At 55.5% G+C, this 21,645-nt stretch overlaps 1 protein-coding gene across 4 annotated transcripts in view; it reads left to right on the top strand.

Annotated features, from left to right (window-relative positions):
* Nucleotides 1-20,476, top strand: part of MLPH (melanophilin) — a 30,752-nt gene extending 10,276 nt beyond the window's left edge. For 2 of the 4 annotated variants that reach the window (XM_084892763.1, XM_084892764.1), the window contains exons 3-16: nucleotides 2,637-2,858; nucleotides 3,013-3,125; nucleotides 4,441-4,479; nucleotides 5,603-5,706; nucleotides 6,822-6,956; nucleotides 7,915-8,119; nucleotides 9,909-10,048; nucleotides 15,073-15,255; nucleotides 15,499-15,654; nucleotides 16,350-16,442; nucleotides 17,226-17,303; nucleotides 17,703-17,760; nucleotides 18,274-18,374; nucleotides 18,821-20,476. In XM_084892763.1, the coding sequence (XP_084748889.1) occupies nucleotides 2,637-2,858; nucleotides 3,013-3,125; nucleotides 4,441-4,479; nucleotides 5,603-5,706; nucleotides 6,822-6,956; nucleotides 7,915-8,119; nucleotides 9,909-10,048; nucleotides 15,073-15,255; nucleotides 15,499-15,654; nucleotides 16,350-16,442; nucleotides 17,226-17,303; nucleotides 17,703-17,760; nucleotides 18,274-18,374; nucleotides 18,821-18,916 (1,723 nt within the window). In that variant the 3' untranslated portion in view covers nucleotides 18,917-20,476. Of the gene's footprint in view, nucleotides 1-2,636; nucleotides 2,859-3,012; nucleotides 3,126-4,440; nucleotides 4,480-5,602; nucleotides 5,707-6,821; nucleotides 6,957-7,914; nucleotides 8,120-9,908; nucleotides 10,049-15,072; nucleotides 15,256-15,498; nucleotides 15,655-16,349; nucleotides 16,443-17,225; nucleotides 17,304-17,702; nucleotides 17,761-18,273; nucleotides 18,375-18,726 lie in introns of all 4 variants that reach the window. The other 2 variants (XM_084892765.1, XM_084892766.1) reach the window with 2 other exon arrangements.
* Nucleotides 20,477-21,645: the final 1,169 nt, after the last annotated feature.

The following is a 21,645-nucleotide window of genomic DNA, read 5'->3' as shown; positions in this document are numbered from 1 at the left end:
CCTGGTCGGGAGAGCGCTCGTGTGTTCTCAGGTGGTCGCTGTCCTAGGGCAGGGCCAAGACTCATACCCACCCAGCCAAGCTGTGCAGAGAACAGCCAGCTCATTTGTTACCTACCTCACCTCACCTGTATGTCCCCGCCCTCAGTCAGCAAGAACTCCTAAGCTTGTGGGGTCCGTATCTCAGGCGCTGCTCTGTCCTCTTCTCTGGGTGCAGTCTTCTCTCTCAGAGCCCTTCGTCCCCACCCCTGCTTTTGGCCAAGTCTGCGTGGTCCCCACCCTGGAAGCAGACTTGATCCTCAACTCTGCATCAGGGACCAGCCAGGAGCCAGTGGACAGTGTGTGGAGCCAAAACCCCATCAACTCTGTCCCCTTGAGGGTCATGAGCCCCCACCGATAACACACGCAGACTTGGCCAAAAGCCACTGGATTCAAACCCGAGATAGGGAGACCAAGGACATGGGGTGTGACATCTCCATGCCCTTCTAGCCTTCTCCCTCCACATCCAGTCCCTTCCTCCTCCTGTCTTGGAAGGTGAAAGGGGGAATCCTTGCATCAAATCACCTGCTCTCGGAGGACAGCAACCCCTTGACACTAGCCTCCTTCCATCTCAGCCTGGCTCTTTGTCTCCTGCTCCTTTGTCTCTCGCCCTAATTAGCACACCAGGCAGACGTTTCAAGTCCTCCTCAGTTTCTGACAGTGAACCTCATTGGAGGTGTCTTCTATTCTAGAAGGTGGTTCTCAGTTGTAGCTGCATGTTGAGCTTTTGCCTACTGTAGTGCAGAGACATCTGGTCAACCGGTGTCGGCGTGTGGTGGCTCTGGCCCCACTCACCTCCTCCCCATCTGAAGTTCCAGGTGGGGTTTGTGTGTCCTGCGCTGCAGGTATCACCTGGGGTTCTTCTGTTGCACCCCCACAGGGCCTCCTGTTCTCCACCTCTGAAGAAGGGATGTAATGCTTGAAAGAGTCTGAGTGGAATATAACTATCTTTTTTCCCAATTCTGCACCCAAAATGTATGTCTCCAGCCAACCCTACCCCCACCGCCCGCACAGGGTGCCTCCATATCCTCTTGTCTTTCTTCCTGCTGGGAGGGGACAGGGTACAGCTCTGCCTCGAAGGCGAAGGGGTTAAGCCAGACCAGGTAAGGCCCCATCCGCAAAGGGGTGGCCTCTAGGTTTTCTGGCTGATGCAGATACAGCAAGAGTGGAAATGGGGGGGAGAATTTTTTTTTAATTAAAAAAAAGAAAAGAAAAGGTTTTCGGGATGATAATGACAACAATAATAGAAGCTACCATTACTGAATACTTACTGATGGTCAGCATATGCTAGGTACTGTATGTATATTATTTCCCTTACTTTTTACAATAACCCTCAGAGGATGCATGTAGCAGGCACTTACCTGTTAAATATTTGTTGCAAGAGTGAATAAACTACTATTGGGGAAAAAAAAAAAAAAAAAAAAAAAAAAGAATGGCAATGGAGGCCCCCGGATCCTTCCCCCCTGGTTCCAGGGGCTTGTGATCTTCTGTTTGAGGCAAAGACTTGGCCTTGTCCATGCAGCTTTATTAAGACTGTGGTCAGTGGATGACAATATCCCCCTAGTTTTATACACTTGGCCCTTGTGTGTGTGTGTATATGTGTGTATGTTTATGTGTGTGTGTATGTGTGTGTGTTGTGTACGGTTTCAAAGCTGAGACAGGAGTCTTATTTTTGTGTCTAACTTGGTGAGTATTTTCATATCAGTTGGGAGAGGGAAATCGATGAGGTGCGGTCAACCCCACCTTTTCCAGCGCTGGTCTGCTGGTCTCCGGAGCTCCTTGGAATCCCTCCATTGTCCGCAGCCTAACCACTGCCCCATCAAAAGCCACAGTGCAGCCTCCTCAGAGGAAAATAGCACTGTGTCTGTCCAATTGTGTCACTAAGAACAGATTCATTTGATCTCATCTGAAACTGAAATATTACATCTGGCAGACGTTCTCTGAGGTAGAACAAAGGGGACGTGTTCCCAGGCAGTTTGAGTTGGCGGGTTCGTGAGGAAGCTGTTTCTGCAGCCCCGATAGTCTAGGACCAGAACCATTGGCTTGATCCCTGCCAGGCTCCCCAGAGCCACCAACCCACCCCATCTCAGGCAGACTAGACACCAGATGCTCATGACCATGTCCACGCTCACCTAGCCAACCAGGATACCTCAGCTCGGTCCCCCCAGCTCTGAGCTCTGCACTCACAAGCTCAGGGCTCCGGCTCAGAGCTGGAGAAGGAACGTGGGCCCAGGACCTCCAACCTGAATGTGGGCCCAGGATCCCTGACCGTCTCTTTCTGTTATGCTAAGCTACGTGAGGTGGTGCAGGCAATGGTGGGACCTGCCCCAGCCTGTGACTCGGAACTTTTGTGGTTTGTGGCTCCTTTGACAACCCATGAAAGTCAAGCATGTGCATCCTGGGAAAATACACAATTGTAAACAGTCACAGAAAGGTTTAAATGCCATTTCATGTCTGTAAAAATAAGTTCCCCCTGCCCCTATTGCACATTTGAACCCAGTGTGTTGGTGAGTGAGAAAGTTTCCGTGTCTGTGCTCACACACTCGAAGACTGTTGCAGGAAGGTGTCCAACCTGTTCCCTGTCTCTGCTGTTCCCTAAGGGGGCTGAAGGGCAAAGTGAAGAAGGAGAGCTCCCAGAGGGAGCTGGTCTCCGACGCTGCCCACATGAACGACACCCACTGTGCCCACTGCCTGCAGCCCTACCGGCTGCTGGAGGGCCCCAAGCGGCAGTGCCTGGACTGCCACCTCTTCGCCTGCCAAAGCTGCAGCCACGCCCACCCCGGGGAGGAGGGCTGGCTCTGCCACCCCTGCCACTTGGCCAGGTGAGTGGGGCCTGGAGATCCAGGACCCTGATGGTTTTGAGGGGTGGCTTGTCCCTTTGGGGTGGGGGGGGGTGGCTCTCTGAAGAAGGGTGGGCACCTGTGCATGGTGGTTGAGCACAGCAGTGCCTCAGGCCTGGGCTCCATCTCTCCGCAGAGTCGTGAAGATGGGCTCGCTGGAGTGGTACTACAGGCACGTGAGGGCCCGCTTCAAGCGCTTCGGAAGTGCCAAAGTGATCCGGTCCCTCTGCGGGCGGCTGCCAGGGGCAGGTGAGGAGTGGGTGGAGGGAAGGGTGAGGTCTGGGGAACCCATTTTGCTCCCAGGCATGATTCACTGTTTCAGGGCCAAGCGGACTGCTTTGGCGCCTGTGTCTGAGCACCTGTCGGTCCCTGTGTCTGCTGTTGTGATGGGGTGGGCTGCTTGCTGAGTGAGTGCAGCCTTTTGCACCCCGGTCTGGCCTGGCCCTGGGAGGTCCTGCATGTTGACATCCCCACCCTCTGAAATCGTGTTTTCTCAGAGCTCTGTAGCAAGTGCAGCCAACTTCTCAAACTCAGCAGCTGATGGAATAGCTGGGCCCTAGTCCGTGCTTTGAGTCCCTGAGTCCTCCCTCCCTGGGTGGAGTATTTGGAGGGGTGACACATTGATAAATCCTCCAAACCAGGACATTTTTAAGAGTAAGAGTGGCCTCCTGACAACCACGCTGAGACCACAGACATGGCTCGCAGTGCCCCAGCCACATGGGAGGGACTGTCACCCTGTTCTTGGGGGTTCTTTCTCCTTTCCTCCTCAAGCTGCTTCTTCCGGGGCTAATATCTTTGTCTCGGGCTGGAGCCCACCAAAGTCCCACCTCCCGTGCCCGCTCAGCCAGCCAAGAGCCAGCCAAGGGTCTTCCTGCAGACAACACAGGAAAAGCCACACTGCAAAGCATCTGAAATCTCACCCCCAAAGTTGGCTGCTCGTGACTTTGGGGAAAGAAACCACAGGCCACATCAGAGCGCGAGGACCTGGGCCCCGCCATGGGAGGTGCTGATTGCCAGGGACCTGGTAGGCTCAGGAGTCTGTATGATGCAGAAGGTCTCAGGGTCCAGAGCTCAGTGAGTTGAGTCAAAGGGGCTAGGAACCTGCCAATTTCAAAACTCTGACCGAAAGCCAGGAGGTGGCGCTGTGGGGCAGCAGGATCCCTGCTTCCCGCCACAGCAGAGGCTCCTGGCCCCAGGGAGGCAGGACTTGGGTCCCTACAGTGACATCCCCAAGGACTGTGTCTCCCTGCTGGGGGCCCAAACACAGCCCTCTGAGAACGGGTGCAGGAAGGAAGCACAAGGCTGGGGGAGAGGTATGGCTAAGAAAAGTAGACAAACAAAGAAATGACTGCAGTGCCAGCCAGGACCTGCTGCAGACCCTGTGCAGTTCTGGGGGCGCCCGGGGTCTGCCGAGCAGCCCTTTCCCAGAGGCCCCAGGACTGGATGGCAGGGGCAGCGGGAAGCGGTGTGGGGGGACGTGGGTGGGAGGAGTCCCCTCTCTCCTGTCCTTGAGCTCACACCCCACAGGGTGTCTTTCTTCTCAGCCCCTTCTCTTTGGTTGTAGGTTTGTCTGACAGAGCACAGAGCTTACCCGGTGTCCACAGTAAGTCCTTCTTGCTCAGACATTTTTATCTTCATTTCCACCTCCCTACCAAGAAATATGTTCCAGGTCGGGAACGTGGGAAATCCTTTGGGTTTCTTTAACCACGACTCAATAGCCAGAGGTGGGTTAATATCAAACCCTTGTCCCAGGTGTAGAGGGATATGTAAAGGGCTGATAACCACAGGGTCATGGAGATGCTGCTCATATTTAAGCAGAGGGGCAGGGACACCACCCTGACCGGTCACACACACCTGGGCCTTTGGAAACCACGTCCACATGCCCTCGATGCAGACAGAGTCCACGTCACAATGCCCTCTATCTGGCTGTTTGACTTGAGTTTCAAGACTGTCACTGTTCAGAGAGGGGCCACCAGCTGGCTGGCTGGTGTTCACCTCTGGGGGCAGAGGAGGGGCAGAGAAAGGAAGAAGGGCCTGGGGCTGAGCCTCACTCCCTTCCAGCTGTGCCCGAGGCCGGGCCTGCAGATAAGCAGGGGGAATGAGACTGTGGGAGAAGTGGTTTGTTTAGGAAAACAAAATTAGCTCTAAGCCTCCCTCAAGGGGTGGGTGACTGTGGGGTGAATGCCTACAGGTGTGATCCTATAACATTAATTCAGAGCACTGGTTTTCTGCTATGATGAGGACACCAGCTTTAACTGATGCTTGGATAGGTCATTGTAAGGTCAACAGAGGGCCTTGCCTGGATGTTTGTGATGGATGGATGGTGAATGGAAAATGGATGGATAATGGATGAAAAATGGATGGATGGTGAATGGGTGGATGGATGGATGGTAGATGGTGGATGGAAAATGGATGGATGGTGGATGGATGGATGGATGGATGGATGGATGGTGGATGGATGGATGGATGGTGGATAGTGGATGGAAAATGGATGGATGGTGGATGGGTGGATGGATGGTGAATGGAAAATGGATGGATGGTGGATGGGTGGATAGATGGATGGGTGGTGGATGGGTGGATGGATGGTGGATGGATGGTGGATGGGTGGGTGGATGATGGATGGATGAATGAATGGGTGGGAGGATGGATGTGAGGAGGGGGGTAGACAGAGGGTTTGCCTCCAGTCTATCTCTCCCTAAACAGAGTCATGCAGGTGTCTGTTGCAGGTGAGCCTGAGCCAAGCCCTGGAGAGGGAAGTAGAGACAGCGAGAGTTCCAATACGGATGAAGAGCTGGACACAGGGGCTCAGGCCCATCCCCTTGGCAGCAAAGTAAGTCTTCCCCCACCGCTCCCGGGGCTGCAGCCTTGGGCTCTGACTTCCTAAAAACCCCAGTGCTCCCATGACTCCACTATAGCTGAGCGCTAAGGCTCCACCTCCCTTTGCCACGCCCGGACCATCTCTGAGGGCCATAAGCACCAGATAGAAGAATACTTTCAGCAGAAGGTCACCGTCACCATAAGAAACCCCTAGCAAGCCATGGGTGGGCAGAGGCTGCAGAGAAGGCTGCCTAGACCCCCAGACCTGCCTGGCCCTTGGCCTCGGCCCCTGGAGCAATGGTTGGAAGGGCAGAAGCAGAGGGCACACTGGGGTCATCCTAAGATGGCCTTTGCACCTTTCAGGGATGTAAATCCCTCAAACTGCGAACTTTTTTGCTTCTTTCTAGGACAAAACATGAGCCTTATTTTTTATTGGTGTTTGTTTCTGTTTTCACTTATTTTTAAATTTATTTATGGAGATAAAGACACGCAAAGTAACCCCCAGGGTTTCTGGGTAGGATGATGGAAGAGGAGCCGTTGAAGAGGAGCAGGTGGGAGAAGCAGGTTGGAGGGAGGGGTACAGCAGGCGATGATAAGTATGGGCGGAGTCACTAGGAGAGAGCCGCAATGCCAGGTCAACCCGGCTGCTCTGGGGGAATACACGCATCTGTTTATGACCAAAGTATGTTTGCGCCACTTACTAACCTTCCAGAACACTCCCCAGTGTCTGCACTCTTCCCTACACATCCGTCTGAAGGATGGAAACCATCAGGGGGGTCAGAGCTAACCTCTGACCTTGCATCTAAGGTGCACAAGTTCTCCCTCTCCCCTCTGCCTCCCCCTTTTGCCTAAAACCTCAAGGGTGGGAAACCCGAAGCCTACCTGCCCCCAAGGCTGCAGCCTTCTGGGGCCTGTGTCCTGGGCAACCGCGTGTCCATCAGCAGCTTCCTCTCATCTCTGTGAGGGGTACTGGCCATGCAGACCCTGTGGCGGGGGGGGGGGGGGGGGGGCTCTGGGCAGACTTTTGATGTGGCTTCAGAGCTGGGGCTCATCGGGTTTGTTTTAGGGCCCTGGGGTGAGGGGCGTCCAGTCCTCCCTGTCCACTGACCGCGCTTTCCTCTTGCCCAGCCTGTGCCCACCAAGAAAAAGCGCCTCCTCCCCATTCACAGCCTGGACTTCGAGGAGGACTCTGATGACTCCGAGGGGTGTTACGGTCACCCCCCGAGCCTGTCCTCAGTCCCAGCGGCCCCGGACAGCCTGCAGGTGAGTGGGCTCTCCTTCCTGCCCACCCCTCCTGGGAACAGCAGGTCAGGGACGGGATCCAGCAGGCTCTCGGGGGAGGCTGAGCTGGCAGCATGGCTGTGGGGGGCAGGGCAGTTGAGTGAGGGGCATGGGGCGTTCAGGCTGGGTGCTTGTCCCGGAAGTAAGGCCCAGCCCACTCACTCGGGAGGGCAGACAGAGGACTGGCATCTGCCCAGGAGTTGGACGTGCCTGGACCTCCATGTTATTGGTGGGGGCATAAGCTTATTGCCCAAAGGAGGCTGGTCCTACGTGGAGGAGCTGCCGTTAATAATCACAGCAGCACTGTGGCCCCACAGGGCCCACCCAGCAGCCAGGACAGGTGGTCACTCTGCTCTTCAGGTTTGTGACCTTGGTCTGGGGACCCTCCGTGAGGCTCCATACCCCACCACCTGAGAGGGCTGACCATCTCCCTTCACAGGGTCACTCTCAGGACCAGAGGCTGTGCCAATCACCCATAGGGCACATGCAGCTTGGGCACAAGACCCAGAGCGACGCCCAGCTTCAGCAGGACCCCTGAAGTCGGGGTCCCCTGGGCTCAGGCAGAGCCCGGGCACAGCTGGGACAGGGCTGGGCCTGCCCAGGTTGACTGGCACAACTCTGTTGGGGACAGGCCAGCAGGGTGGGGAGCCAGCACCCAAGAGGCCTTGGGCCACGGGTCCTGCTCCAGCTGCAATTCTGGGGGTGCAGTTTCCGTTTCCTATGGCCTCCAGGGCCTGGGAGGACTTCCTTCCTGCCCCCAGCCCCAGCACAGCCAAGCTGGAAAGGAGTGGGGGCATGTGGCTCCCAGAGGGGAGGTGTGTGGTGCTCGGTCAGCAGACGGCGCCTGGAAGCCCTCCGGATGTGCATTGCACAGACCCGCACGCCAAGGAGCTGCCCCAAGTCCAATCCCCCCAGCGGTTGACAGGCCCCATGTGCTCAGGCCCTCACAGGTGAGCCCTGCGTGGAGGAGGCCACCTCCCAGGAGGCCGTGGTCCTGCAGGAGGCTGATGCCAGGGCCTCTGGGGGCCACTCCCACCCAGAAGAGCAGACAGACATCCTCTCCTCTGCCGGACGGGATGCCCGCACTGAGCTCTGCCTGCCAGGAGAGTCCTGCCCAGGAGCCCTGGGAATCGCTGCCACTCCTGGTAGGTGGCCTTGGCCGCTGTCTTCCGTCTGGGCTCTGCATGGTGGAGGGGTTTCTGGAAACCCTGCCCGCCACCCCAAGTTGGGCAGACACACTGGCTGGTTTAAAGCAGGCCTTTCCTTCCCTGTGATTGGCGGGCGTGTGCAGTCCTGGCAAACCTCATGGATTCCTGCTTCTCCCACACACCCCCCACCCCCAGCTGCGTGTGCCCCTCGCAACACTCAGATAACCAGCATTGACCCCCGACCTGACCACACAGCTGCTGCCACCTTTAGTTATTTTTTGTTTGTTTGTTATTTTTAAATCCTCACCCAAGGATATTATTTAATTGGTTTTTAGAAGAGAGGGAGGGGGAGAAATGGGGAGAGAGAAATGTCAATTGATTGCCTCCTGCATGTGCCCTGACCAGGGCTAGGGGTCAAGCTTGCAACTGAGGTATGTGCCATTGCCGGGAAACAAACATGGGACCCTTTGGGCTTTGGGCTAATGCTCTATCCACTGAGGAGCCAAGCCCCCTAGGGCTCACTGCCCCCTTTACAGAGGACATTGTGGCAGGGCAGGGACATGCAGGTCTTCCTGAAACAACAGACCGATGGTCACTGGACCAACCGTCCTGACCGGGACCGGGCATCTCACAGCTGAGGACTCAGGGTGCCGCTGGGGACCCATGGGGCAGTTCCATGGGGGTGACACCTACCTGGTCCCTCATGAATGGGGAGGTCTGTAAGTGCTGAGAACACAGATTCGCTTGATTGAATTTGTTGCCAGACAGTTTGCTTCCTAATGAAATCCTGAAGCATTGTCTGTGCCTCTGGGGGTGCGCGTGCGGTCAGAGTCAGACTCCCTGCTGACGTCGGGCAAATAAGATCACACAGCAGCACAGCCTTCCACTAACGCGGCTGCGCAATGTGGTTAGGACACCGTCCTCTTTCCCTTCTCCCTTTTCATTATATTAAAGAGACCATAATCTCATGAGCCACACACCCACTAGGACCCTGGAGGCATTGGGCGGGGAAGGCGAGCTAAACAAGGAGTAAGTGAATCTACATTGACTGAGCATGCAGACTGGGACACACTCATCCCCTCCGTGGTCCCTAATCACCCAGGTGTGTGCTCGGTGGCGGGGTAGGGCTGAGGGACAAGCTGAGGGACTGTATCAGGCTGAGAAAAGGCTCTTGAGAGGCCTGCCATTCTGGGTCAAGCCCAGCGCTGCAGCCCACTACCCTACCTCAGTGACGCGAAGACACATTCCCCATCTTCACACTGGGAGCAGGTCGCAGGGCGCGTGGTAGAAAAGGTGTGTGTGGGAGTGTGACGGGCAATATTATCACTTTCCTAATAGAGCATCAAACCACTGCACGGTCTGGGATTTGATGGAAAATGGTGTGCAACTCGACCAAGCCGCTCAGCCCCCGGGCCTCAGTGCCCTCACTGTGAAAACGGTTACAGTGCCAAAGTAGGTATTGAGAAGGCCGTGCCTGTTCACTATTGCTGGTAACAGATTACACAAACGTACCAGCTTAAAACAGCACACGTTGGGTATCTTGCTGTGGCCAGCAGTCCAGGCTCCATTGAGGGTCAACCAGGTGGGCCGTGGTGAGCACTGGGCCTCCTCTGTGTCCTGAAGTTTCTTGTTGGAACTTAGTCTGGTTGAAGGGTCTCAGCCCCATAACATCAAGAATATAATCACGTCTGTGGTTGCTCCGATCTCTCATTTTTCTGTTGGAAAAAATGTCCATTGACTTTTAGTCTCTCACCCCCAATAATCCAAACCCACTGTCCTTCCCCAGGGGTGAGCATCGTCAGGAACGAGCAGCTCCCCTCGCGGTGCCTGGCCCATGTGGACACCTCTGATGAAGACAGCATACAGGCCCGAGAGGCAGCCTCCCACCTCTCCACTCAGAGCGGCCAGACCTCACCTGCGAGCCAGGTACGGGGCGTGGGAAGACTCCTGGTAGCTTCTTTGAGTGGAGCTTTTTCATCTTATACCAAATCATAATAGAAATTACAGCGTTCCATACTTTAAAAGCTGTAAGATTGCACAAGCCTACTTAACAGAGATGAGTGATGACATCAAAATAAATGTGTGTGTTCCCATGGTGGAGGGGTTTCTGGAAAGCCTGCCCACCACCCCAATTTGGGCAAACACTCCCAGCCCCCTCCCCAGCCCCAGCCACCACCCATCTGCCTTCCTGTCTATGGAATCATACAATGCAGGACCCTTTGTGACCGGCTGCTTTCTGATTTTGAGTTCATCCTCATTGTAGCAAGGCTCAGAACTTCATTCCTTTAAGAAAATTCAAGTTGGCCCTAGCTGGTTTGGCTCAGTGTCTAGAGCGTCACCTGCGGACCAAAAGGTCCCGGGTTCGGTTCCAGTCTCCTCCCGGAGTGCGTGCAGGAGGCAACCAATCGATGTGTTTCTCTCACATCAATGTTTCTCTCTTCTTTCCCCCTGTCTTCCACGCGCTCTAAAAGATCAATAGAAAAATATCCTCAGGTGAGGATTAACCAAAAGAAAAGAAATTTCAACTTAAAGTACGTAAGCCCTAAATTAGTGAGAACTACTCACATAAAAACACCGATTTATGACGTAGTTCATCCATCACAAGTTTCCTTTGTTACCACAGGCTTCTTTCACTGAAATTAAATCACAAGCCCATTTACAGACAACTGATGAGAACAAGCAAGTACATTTCATTGGGGGAAAGGCAATGCTGTTTCAGAGGAGAACATCGTGACCTGCTAGGCTGATCCTGACTCACCAGTCTCGGATGGGGCCCTGACTTCTATGGAAGAAATTGTGGGGTTGGGGCCGTTTTGTAACTGATGACTCTCAAAGCATGGAACCCAGATGGGGTGAATGGGCCCTGCTCTGGATGGAGAATCCTGAGCCACAGCTGCCCCGAGGCTGGTCTCACACACATCTGCAGAGCCTGGGTTAGTGCAGGTCCAGCTTCCTCCACACGCTGGTGCCTGGCACAGAGCCCCCCCTGGGAGCTCTGGAGGGTGCCTTTGTGGAGCTCCCCTCCTGGAGACCCATAGGCCAAGCACTGAGCTGGCAGGCGGAGAGGATGCCAAATGTTCAGCAGGATAGAGTCCTCCCCTGGGACAGAAACCTCCTTGAGATAGAGACCTCCCCCAGAGGAAAGAGACCTTCCCCCAGGATAGAGACCTCCTTCCTGGAATAGACATCTTCCCAGGATTGCGAGCTCCCCCTGGAATAGAGACTTCCCGGGTAGAGTCCTCCCCTGGGAACAGAGGCCTCCCGGGATGCAGCCCTCCCTGAGATAAAGCCCTCCCTGTGACAGAAACCTCCTGCGATAGAGACTTCCCATGTGGCAGGACCACAGTGGCAGAGGATCTCCCAGTCTCCTAGTCAGAAGACAATGGGATGAAGACTAGAATTAAATTGTCAATTTTCAGTCGGTTTTTGATTTAGCAACCTTAGTAACTTTCAGTAAAATACATACCCCAGCTGGTACTAACTGTCCTGTAAGCCACCTTGAATTATTCTGGCTCATGCTTGTATCTTATCTCTGGAAATTTTTCTTCATTTACCTCTATCAACTCTATGTTCTTCGATTAACATCTCACCTAGAATGCGTCTTTATATCAAGGAAACCGGGCAGCAGGAGGCGATGCTCCCAAATGCAGCCACACCAGAGCTGCTCTGGGGCCGGGATGGGGGGCCCTCTACCTCTGCCCCCAGAGCAGCCCTTCCGACCCCAAGACTCACAGACACGCGCTGAGTTCTCCAGAGCAATGTCTTATTGGGGCACATCTGAATGGTGCTCCTGTGATCGGTCACCTGTCTCTCTGCTTTGTACCCATAGTTAGGACTTTCTGGGTGAGGAATATTCAGGAAGGACTTTCTATAAATAACTCCTCCTGCCACGAGGAGGCCAACGATGGCACAGCACGCAGCACGAAGGACACTTCCACGGGGCTGAGGTGGCGGGGGCAGGAAACGGAGCCCCGGCACTTAACCCGCACCACCGTGGGGGGTGAGCCCCCCACTCCCGAGAGCCGGCCCCGGGTCATCGAAGCCATGCTCAGCCTGCACACACTGACTCGGTTTCCCCACAGGAGCCTCGTCAGTCCCAGATTATGGCTGTTCCGTGTAATGCATGGCCTATGTCTGTGTTGTGCTTGCAAGTTATACATTTTGGTTTTGTCGCCCAGAAGCTGAAGGCAACCGTTCACACTTGATGTCCGTTCGTACGAGTCTAGTAACATGATGACCCTGACAGTTGGGGCTCACACAGGGGAAGATGCCACCGCCAACGCAGTGGCCATTTGGGGCCGAGGGGGAAGGCTCAGCAGCTGCATGGAGGTGGCCCCTGAGTCCCCGAGGAGCAGGTGTTCCGTGGGCGTGTCTGATGGCCCCAGTGGCTCTCAATGCCAGATAGAAACCCGGAGCTGTTATATCTGCGGTTGCATGCGGTCCTGGAGGCCTCCCTCCCCGAGAGGCCTGGGTGCCAGCCTGGCCTGGTGAGAGCACCACGCCAACCCCCCGGCTCCTCTGCCTGCTGCTGCCTTTCCATGGCTCTATGCTACCCCAGTTCCTGCTCACCTCCCCCAGCCCCAGGTGAGAAGGGCCCCAGTTGTCATCGTGGGGAGTTTATCTTCCTTCAGTGACACCTCACAATGACACTCTTGGCACTGGCAGCCTAGCATCCTGACTGCTCCAGGACACAAGGCTGTCTGCTGGGCTTGTCAATACTGCTCCGAGGTATTGACGGCTGTCACTTTAAACTCTGAGTGCAACCAGAGGTGGTCTCCGTCACCAGGGCCGCTCCAGAGCGAAACCCTCGAGGTGACCTCCCTCAGCTTAGCTCTTCCTCGGGGGGCTCCGCCCGCTCAGGGCTCTCAGTGCTGTGAAGACCAAACTAATTACCTTGCAAACAATGCAGAGGCACCTTTCCCTGGAAGGGCCCTTGCCCTCTGCTAAACCCAGGTGAGCCTCGAGAGAGATAATGGCAGGAAGGCTGCGTCTGCTGGGCCTGCAGAAAACGGAACAAGAATTGATTTTCTCCCGTCCCCGTCTGGGAGCTAATAGCTTCTGGTGACTCAAGAGCCTGGTGACTCAAGGATGAGGAAGTTGTGTGTTTAGTCACTTCAAGCTGTCCCCTGGCCCACCAGTGACCTGCAGCTCCTGCAGATAATGAGTTTTGGTTTGATCGGCCTGGCCTCGTTAACTCACGCCTTCCTGTGCTGCGAGGGACAGCAGCTGCCCCGGTAACGATCCCCATCGGCCTTTCATGTCCAGCTCCCTGGTCTTGGTGAATCTGTCACCCCTCCTGCTTTTGCTGTCCCAGAGCCCTTGGTGTGGGAAGACGGGTGTCTTGGTTACCCTCCCCGGGTCATGGCCTCAGGGACGGCCTCAGCTTTCCATCCACGGCTTGAGAATTTGGTGCTTCCCAGGGGGTGGGTGCTGGGTCTTGCTGGTGGGAGTGGGCTGTGTCCCAGCCACTGTATCCTCGGCTGCAGGGTTTTGGAGTGAGCAAACGCACATCAGTGGTGGAATGTCTGATGACCCACCTGGAAACAGGGTCCCAGAGCCCCTTTGTTAAAGGAGGTTGAGGTGCCAACAAAGCACAAACTAAGGAAATAGTTAGTGAAGATCTATACACCCCTCGTTCACTGCACGTTATTTAGAATAGGCAAGATATGGAAACAACCCAGGTGCCCAGCAAAGGACAAGTGGATAAAGAACAGGTGATACATATATACAATGGGAAATGACTCAGCTGGAAAAAAAAATGAAATCTTGCTATTTATGACAACATGGACAGATGTAGAGGGTATTATGCTGAGTGGAATAAGTTGTACAGAAAGTGTTGGCCAGGGTGGTTCAGTTGGTTAGGCACCATCCTATGCACAGAAAGGTCACCGGTTCAATTCCCAGTCAGGGCACATACCTGGGTTTCAGGCTTGATCCCCAATAGGGAGTGTGTGGAAGACAGCTGATATCATGTTATTTTTCACATCGATGTTTCTCTCTCTTCCTCTCCCTTCCTCTCTCTCTAAATCAATAAAAACGTTTCCTTAAAAATAAGTCGTACTGACACCTGGTCTGTGTGTTCAATGTTTAGAGTGGCAGCCCACACATCAAGGAGTCTCAGGTTCAATTCCCAGTCAAGGCCTACAGGTTTGATCCCTGGCCCTGCTTGGGGCATGTGAAGGGGCCAACCAGTCCATATGTGTCTCTCTCTCTCATGTAGATATTTCTCTGTCTCTATCTCTCCACATACCCGCCCCCCCCCCATCTCTCCCATCTTTCCACTCTCTAAAAAGCAATGAAAAAAATAGCCTTGGGTGAGGATTAACAAAACAATAATTGTAAGTCATACAGAAAAAGAGGAATACACATGATTTCACTTATATGTGGAATCTAAAAAAAGAAAACAATGAACAAAACAAAACAGAAACAAACTCATACAGAGAACAAAGAGATGATTGCCAAAGGGAAGGAGAGGGAGGGGCTGGGCAGAAAAGAGAGAGAGTAAGAGGTACAAGTCCCACCTAAAAAGTAAGTCTCGGGGATAGGGAGCAGAGCCAGGAACAGCCTCCAGACCACACAGGGTGACAGATGGTGCTGGCCGTACTGTGGGGATGGCTTTGTCAGGTATATTCATGTAAAATCACTCTGCTGTACACAGGAGACTAATATAATATGGCATGCAAATTATAAGTCAAATAAATGTGTAAATAGATAAATGGTGGATCTTAGATGGCCTGCTGGCATCAGGATCACCAGGAGCTGCCCACCCTACAGAGCCAGGTTGGAGGCCGGGTCTGGGGCCTTGGGCAAGCTCCTGGGGAGAATGGATGGAGACACTGCTCAGCGGGAGCCTCAGGTGTGCTCGGGGATGCCACCCTCCCAGAGCCCTGCCTCTGAGTACGGTGCGCACAGATGCCACTGAACCGGACCTGCTCACTTGCTCATTTCAGGGTCCCGGTGCCGGCGAGCCCACGGAGGCGGACATGGAGGAGGAGACCCTGAAGAGAAAGCTGGAGGAGCTGACCAGCCATGTCAGTGACCAGGGGGCCTCTTCTGAGGAGGAGGGCAAGGACAAAGGGGCGGAGCTGGACAGGAGCACTTCCTTGGAGGACCTCCCCAGGATGACCCCAGAGGTAAGGCCATCCCCCGCGGTCTCCACAGGACATGGGCGGAGGTAGGGTCAGGGGTCAACAGTCCATAGCCAACCCAGCAGCCCAGCCCAGGGCAGGCAGCTGACCCCTGAAGGTCAGTGAGGGGTCGTGACAAGGGCCACAGGGGGCCCAGCCCCTGGCTGACCGCCCAGCTCCAGGAGTGAAGAGGAAAGAGGAGGGTAGGATGAGGTCCTTGTTGGTGAAGCTGCATCTCTCCTGTCCTAGGTGTGCACATCTGCGGGCCAAACACACAGATGGGAAAAGAGGCCCCCGGGCTCCCAGGGCCCCCTGCAGACCGCCAGGACCCCGGACGAGGCGCTGTCGCAGCTGGAGGACAGGGTGGCCGTGACGGCCTCCGAGGTTCAGCAGGCGGAGAGCGAGGTAGCCCACAGCCTCGGGAGCAGATGGCTCCCCAAGACTGACAGCCGTGGAGCCCTGACGATGTGACAGCAGGGGAGGGGCTTCCCAATGGCTCACGCAGGGGAGCCCCTTCGGCTTCAGAACAGGAGTTTGGGGGTCCCCGTGGGATTCACACCCCCACCACCACCCGCTTGCCTCACCCCTGTCCCTTCCCCTTTGCTGTAGAGAGGGGCAGGCGGGTTTGTAGCCACTGGAGAAAAATGCAGGCACTCACGATGCCCCACCCCATGGAGGGGCTTCTCTAGAAGCAGTTAAGAGTTTAGGGCAGCCCAGGGCTCAGGACCACATTCTGGCCCGAGGAGCATGGGCCCAGAGCTTCAGTGTAAGGGTGGAGGTGTTGGTGGTGACAAAGGTCCAAGGACAGAGCAGGCCTCCCAGGGACAGTCACCAGGGGGTGATGGAGAACTGGGCTCTGCTCAGCCCTGCCCCCAGGGACCCACAGAGAAGAGAGGGCCTATCCTTCAGACTCTGTTCCTAGCTGGGGGTGACCCAGCCCTTCCCCAACAACCATGGCACTTGCATGAAATGGGGCCCCAGAAAGTACATCTGGGTGGGAAACACAGTAAAACTGGTGGAGGAGGGCAGCTGCTCTCCCAGGACTGTGACGGGAGGTGGGACTCCTGAGGGATGTCTGTCTGTTTTCACTGACCCTCCAGGTGTCGGAAATCGAGGCCAGGATCGCAGCCTTGCGGGCTGCAGGGCTCACGGTGAAGCCCTCGGGGAAGCCCCGGAGGAGGTCTAAGCTCCCGGTGAGTGGACACTGCAGTGCCCGGGGCCTGGGTGCCCCGACTCCTGGCCAGGCTTAGAGGGTGAGAGCCCTGGGCAGCCGTCTCCCCGTCCTTGAACTGCTGCCTCAGTGCCCTAACAGCCATCCGTTGGCTGTGCCCTGGGGAGCTCTTTTTCATTCATTGCTTTTCTAACTGGAGAAAGTGCTTTAAGAGGGACCCTCGGCGCCCAGGAGGGTTTGAAAGACACCAGGTGCACAGTTCAGAGTGCAGAGGAAGCACCTGAATGACGACACCCGTGTTGGCAGCTTAACAAACTGCCCCCGACACGGTGTGCCTAGAACAGGGGGTGGGAGGGCAGCAGGCCCCCACTTCCCCCAACATCTCTCCTGGGTCACGCTGGGGATGTTCAGGCAAAATCACTCTGGTGAGAACACCTGCCGAGAATGAAAGCCGTTCCTGGGAGAGGCCGGGACAAGCCTGCCAGGTAAAATGCAGGGCGCCATTTCGCATAAACGATGACTCATCTTCCCGTGTGAGAATAGCCCGTGCATACTGGGGCATACGCTAAGGAATGGCTTGTTGTTTCTCTGGAATTCAGAGCAAATTGGCCGTTCTGTGTTTTAGTTTGCTAATCCTGGTCGTGCCCCCGTCCCAGCGCACTGAGTGGCCTGTCTGGCAGGGCCAGCGTGCCTGCCCCGCATTCCTGAGCGAGTGCGAAGAAACACCACCCCGTGTCCAGCCGGCTCCGGGGCTGGAGGTGACACAGGGCAGAGATAACGTACAGGCTTCTTCCTTGTCCCCCAGGTATTTATGCCCCGACTTGCTGGGAAATTGGGCCAGAGTCCCGAGGATCCACCTGCAGGCCCTTCAGATGGGGTTGAGGTGCGTGCTTCTCTCCTTCCCTCCAAAGGATGGACAAAGGATGGACACCCCTTCTCAGAGCATGGCAAGCCCAGGGGGCGGTGGAGAACTGGGCAAGCCTCACAGGCTGGTGGCCTCAGATACACTGAGCCGAGGGTGGGAGCCGGAGGAACCCTCACAGCCCATGCCTCCCAACATGGGCAGCTCCCCCGAGCAAAGCACCTTTTATGTTCTGGCACTGGGCGCTTAACTGATTGACACCATGCATTTTAATATTGTTAACAGTTCAGTTATTGTCAAAGAGCAAAGCAGTCCACCGGGTTAGTACTTAAAGTCTGGAAGAATAATGGGTCCCAAGTTAGCTCCCCTTGTTTCTAATTTACAATCAAGTGAAGCCCAGAGGTGTCTCCTTCCTTCCAGGTGATGGCGGGGCCCCACCTTCTGAGGAGGAAGTTCAGCAATTCCCCTGAAAGTCAAGGTGAGAGTCACCTGTGTCCCTCCTCCCTGCAGGCTGGGGAGGGGCTCTGGGGCGTGGAGGAAGGCAGGGCTCTGAATGTCCACATCACCTGTGGGACGCCGCAGCCAATGCCCCTGCACCTGCTGGACGCTCTGGTGTGATGGGTGTCACAACAGAGCCCTGAGGAGAGGCTCTCCTGAGGAGGAGTCCCCAGCCCCTCGGGCCGGCTGTCACATCACAAAAGGAAAGGAAAGGAGTGGCGGACCCCACACCAGTGCAGGGACCTTCCTGTTGCTTTGCCCCCAGTGAGCATTTCTGGGCTCCAGGGAGGTAGGGTTTTCGTGCCTGCTCCAAAGAGTGTTCCTTGGCACAGCTGCTACTGTGGATGCATTGCTGAAACTACTGAGTGCTAAGAGAACTTCTCAGAGGGGGATATGTCCATTTTTATGCTACTTGGTTCATTTCCTGGGAGGCAAAGACACTCGTTTGGGTGAGTGTGTGATTAATAAGCACGCCCCTGTGTTTTCTCCAAAGGCAAAGATGAGGAGTCCTTTGTCCGGAAATCTGTGTACCGCGGGTCCCTGACACAGAGAAACCCCAACAGCAGGAGGGGCACTGCCCACCTCAGCTTTTCGGTAAGGATTCATCCGGCTCTCTGAGGTGTCTCCAAAATTCTGTGGCATGTCAGGTTACTTGTTGGTGTTAAGTCCTCAGAGAGAAGAAAATTGGGGTAAAATAACATGTAAAGTAAACTTGGCAAAAGACTTAAACAAAAATCTTATATGTGCATGTGTGTGCATCCTTGTGCATACCCATCTGTGCATGTTTATTGTGCACATGTGTGCATCTGTGTGCACACCCATCTCTGCATGTTTATTGTGCATGTGTGTGCATACCCATCTCTGCATGCTTGTTGTGCACGTGTGTGCACCTGTGTGCACACCCGTCTGTGCATGCTTATTGTGCATGTATGTTTGTGCATTGCAGAAACCTGTAATGACCCACCAGCCCTAAGGGGGAGAGGTTCTTGGGAACAGAACAGAGCAACAGAGCAGCCGGCCTTGCTTTCCCTCCCCCACAGCCACCATGTCCCCCCATCTGCCCTGCACTCTCCATCCCACACCATCCAGAGGAGAAGCAGGAAGAAACACCGTCCATGATGGAACCCCACCTGTGAAATGAATTACGGTCCTCAGACCTGCAGCGGCTCACCCCCATTCATTGACAACTTCCCAGGCCACTGGGCCAGCCTGCTCCGATCCGTGAGAGACTTCTAAGCTGCATCTTCCCTTAGGGACAATGTTGTTTAAATTTTTTGAAGGACACACAGAAAACCTATTTGCCATGAACTTTCACCCCGTCCACTGCTGCCTTTCTCCCGTTGGTTTCATGAAAGGAGCAGAAAGGAATAACAGTGTGCATCAGAGTGTGGATGTAATTGGAGAAGGAAATTGGGCATCAACACAAGGAAGGAACTGAACTCATGATCAGCTGAATAATGAGAGAGGAATAGAGCCCCTGACCGCCCCCCACCCCCAATATTCTGCAAGTTCATCTGTGGGTCAGAGACTGGGAGACATTGCCCTCTGGTCAAGGGCAGAGCATTCACATGGTAGGAGTGGCATATGATCAGTGCCCAGACACAGACCTAAAGGACCTGTGGGGAGAGGCAGTGATGGAAATGTACATGGGGCAGCAGCCTGGGGCTCAGAGGGCCAGGACCCATGAATGGTGCCCGCCGGCCACTTGCCGCAAGTTCCATAGATAAGCCCTAAGTCCACCATCTCAGACAGGCTAGAACTCAGGGCTACTTCTGGGCGTCTGTGTGGCTCATTCAGTTGTAAGAGGAGCCCACTGTGAGCCTCCAGAGCTGCCTCCGGGCACAGAAACTGACCATATCGCCCCTCGCAAGCCTGGCTGTTGCTTTGTAGGTTCCCTGGTTGGTTTAAACCTGGGATCAAATTTAAGCCTGTTTGCCGAGGAGGACATGGAGCCTTTGGTGCGAGGCAGTCCTCCTGGAGCTCCTTCTGTGGTTTCTGTACTCCTGAAGTGATGTTGGGTGAGCTCTCAATGGGTGTCTTGTCCAGGTCACCTGGTACCTGTAAGAGGAAGATGGAGAAGTGATACCCAAGGGCCTTCGATGATGAGACTTCTTCAGACCTGACTGCGGACAAGCCCCACCCACAGCTGCACAGATTCCACCCTGAGCCATTGTCAGGTCACCACAACAGCTCCCAGTGCAAAGGCAGCCTCCAGGGGGTGGAATGAGCCAGCCTCAGGCTGTGCTGGGATTGGTGGAAAAGGTGGATCGGTGGCCCCTTCTCGAAATGGAGGCTGGTTCAAGGGTGTTGCTCCCAAGTCAATGCTACAAATGATTAAAAGATTCCCATAAATGAAAGGGAGGTCAGTTTTTTATGGACACCTGTCCTTATTCACAAAGTAAACTAAAGTCAAGGTGAGCTCCTAGGAGTCAAAGGAGACACAGTTCTGGCTGCCCTACATGTCCCTGCGTATTCCTACGACAGGACGGGGTGCTGTGCCCCAGAACCTGCTCTCGGCCACCTGTGCTCTGTTCACACTGTGTTTGGTCCATGACCAAGGTCTCCCTGAGGAGCTACTAATGTCCAGAGCAGTCGCATAGCCATCCTTCCAGCTCCTCCAACTCCTGCCACCATGGAACTCATCAATTCTCCTATCCACAGAGCTCCCATCCACAGCGCTCCCATCCACAGCGCTCCCATCCACAGCGCCCCCATCCACAGCGCTCCCATCCACAGAGCTCCCATCCACAGCGCTCCCATCCACAGCGCTCCCATCCACAGCGCTCCCATCCACAGCGCCCCCATCCACAGCGCCCCCATCCACAGCGCCCCCATCCACAGCGCTCCCATCCACAGCGCTCCCATCCACAGCGCCCCCACAGAGCTCCCATCCACAGCGCTCCCATCCACAGAGCTCCCATCCACAGAGCTCCCATCCACAGCGCTCCCATCCACAGAGCTCCCATCCACAGCACCCCCATCCACAGCGCCCCCATCCACAGCGCCCCCATCCACAGCGCTCCCATCCACAGCGCTCCCATCCACAGCGCCCCCACAGAGCTCCCATCCACAGCGCTCCCATCCACAGAGCTCCCATCCACAGAGCTCCCATCCACAGCGCCCCCATCCACAGCGCCCCCATCCACAGCGCTCCCATCCACAGCACCCCCATCCACAGCGCCCCCATCCACAGCGCCCCCATCCACAGCGCTCCCATCCACAGCGCTCCCATCCACAGCGCCCCCACAGAGCTCCCATCCACAGCGCTCCCATCCACAGAGCTCCCATCCACAGAGCTCCCATCCACAGCGCTCCCATCCACAGAGCTCCCATCCACAGCGCTCCCATCCACAGAGCTCCCATCCACAGCGCTCCCATCCACAGAGCTCCCTTCCACAGCGCTCCCAACCACAGAGCTCCCATCCACAGAGCTCCCATCCACAGCGCTCCCATCCACAGAGCTCCCTTCCACAGCGCTCCCAACCACAGAGCTCCCATCCACAGAGCTCCCATCCACAGCGCTCCCATCCACAGAGCTCCCTTCCACAGCGCTCCCATCCACAGCGCTCCCAACCACAGAGCTCCCATCCACAGAGCTCCCACAGAGCTCCCATCCACAGCGCTCCCATCCACAGCGCTCCCATCCACAGCGCCCCCATCCACAGAGCTCCCATCCACAGCGCTCCCATCCGAGCCACCCAGCCTTGGAGCCGGAAACCCCAGGCCCCAGCCCCCAGCCCTGTGCCTCCCCACCCCTCATCAGACCACACCCTATGCTTTGTGTCTCCCAAATCATTCCGGAATTCTCAATTCCCCTCAGTCACCTCATGGCTTTTTCCAACAGGAAAAATCCCTTGCTTTCCTG

The sequence above is a fragment of the Pipistrellus hanaki genome (genome assembly GCF_964339955.1).
Source record: "Pipistrellus hanaki genome assembly, chromosome: 8".
Lineage (NCBI taxonomy): Eukaryota > Metazoa > Chordata > Mammalia > Chiroptera > Vespertilionidae > Pipistrellus > Pipistrellus hanaki.
The sequence above is the reverse complement of the archived record's forward strand: the minus strand, read 5'-3'. Positions and strand labels throughout refer to the sequence as shown.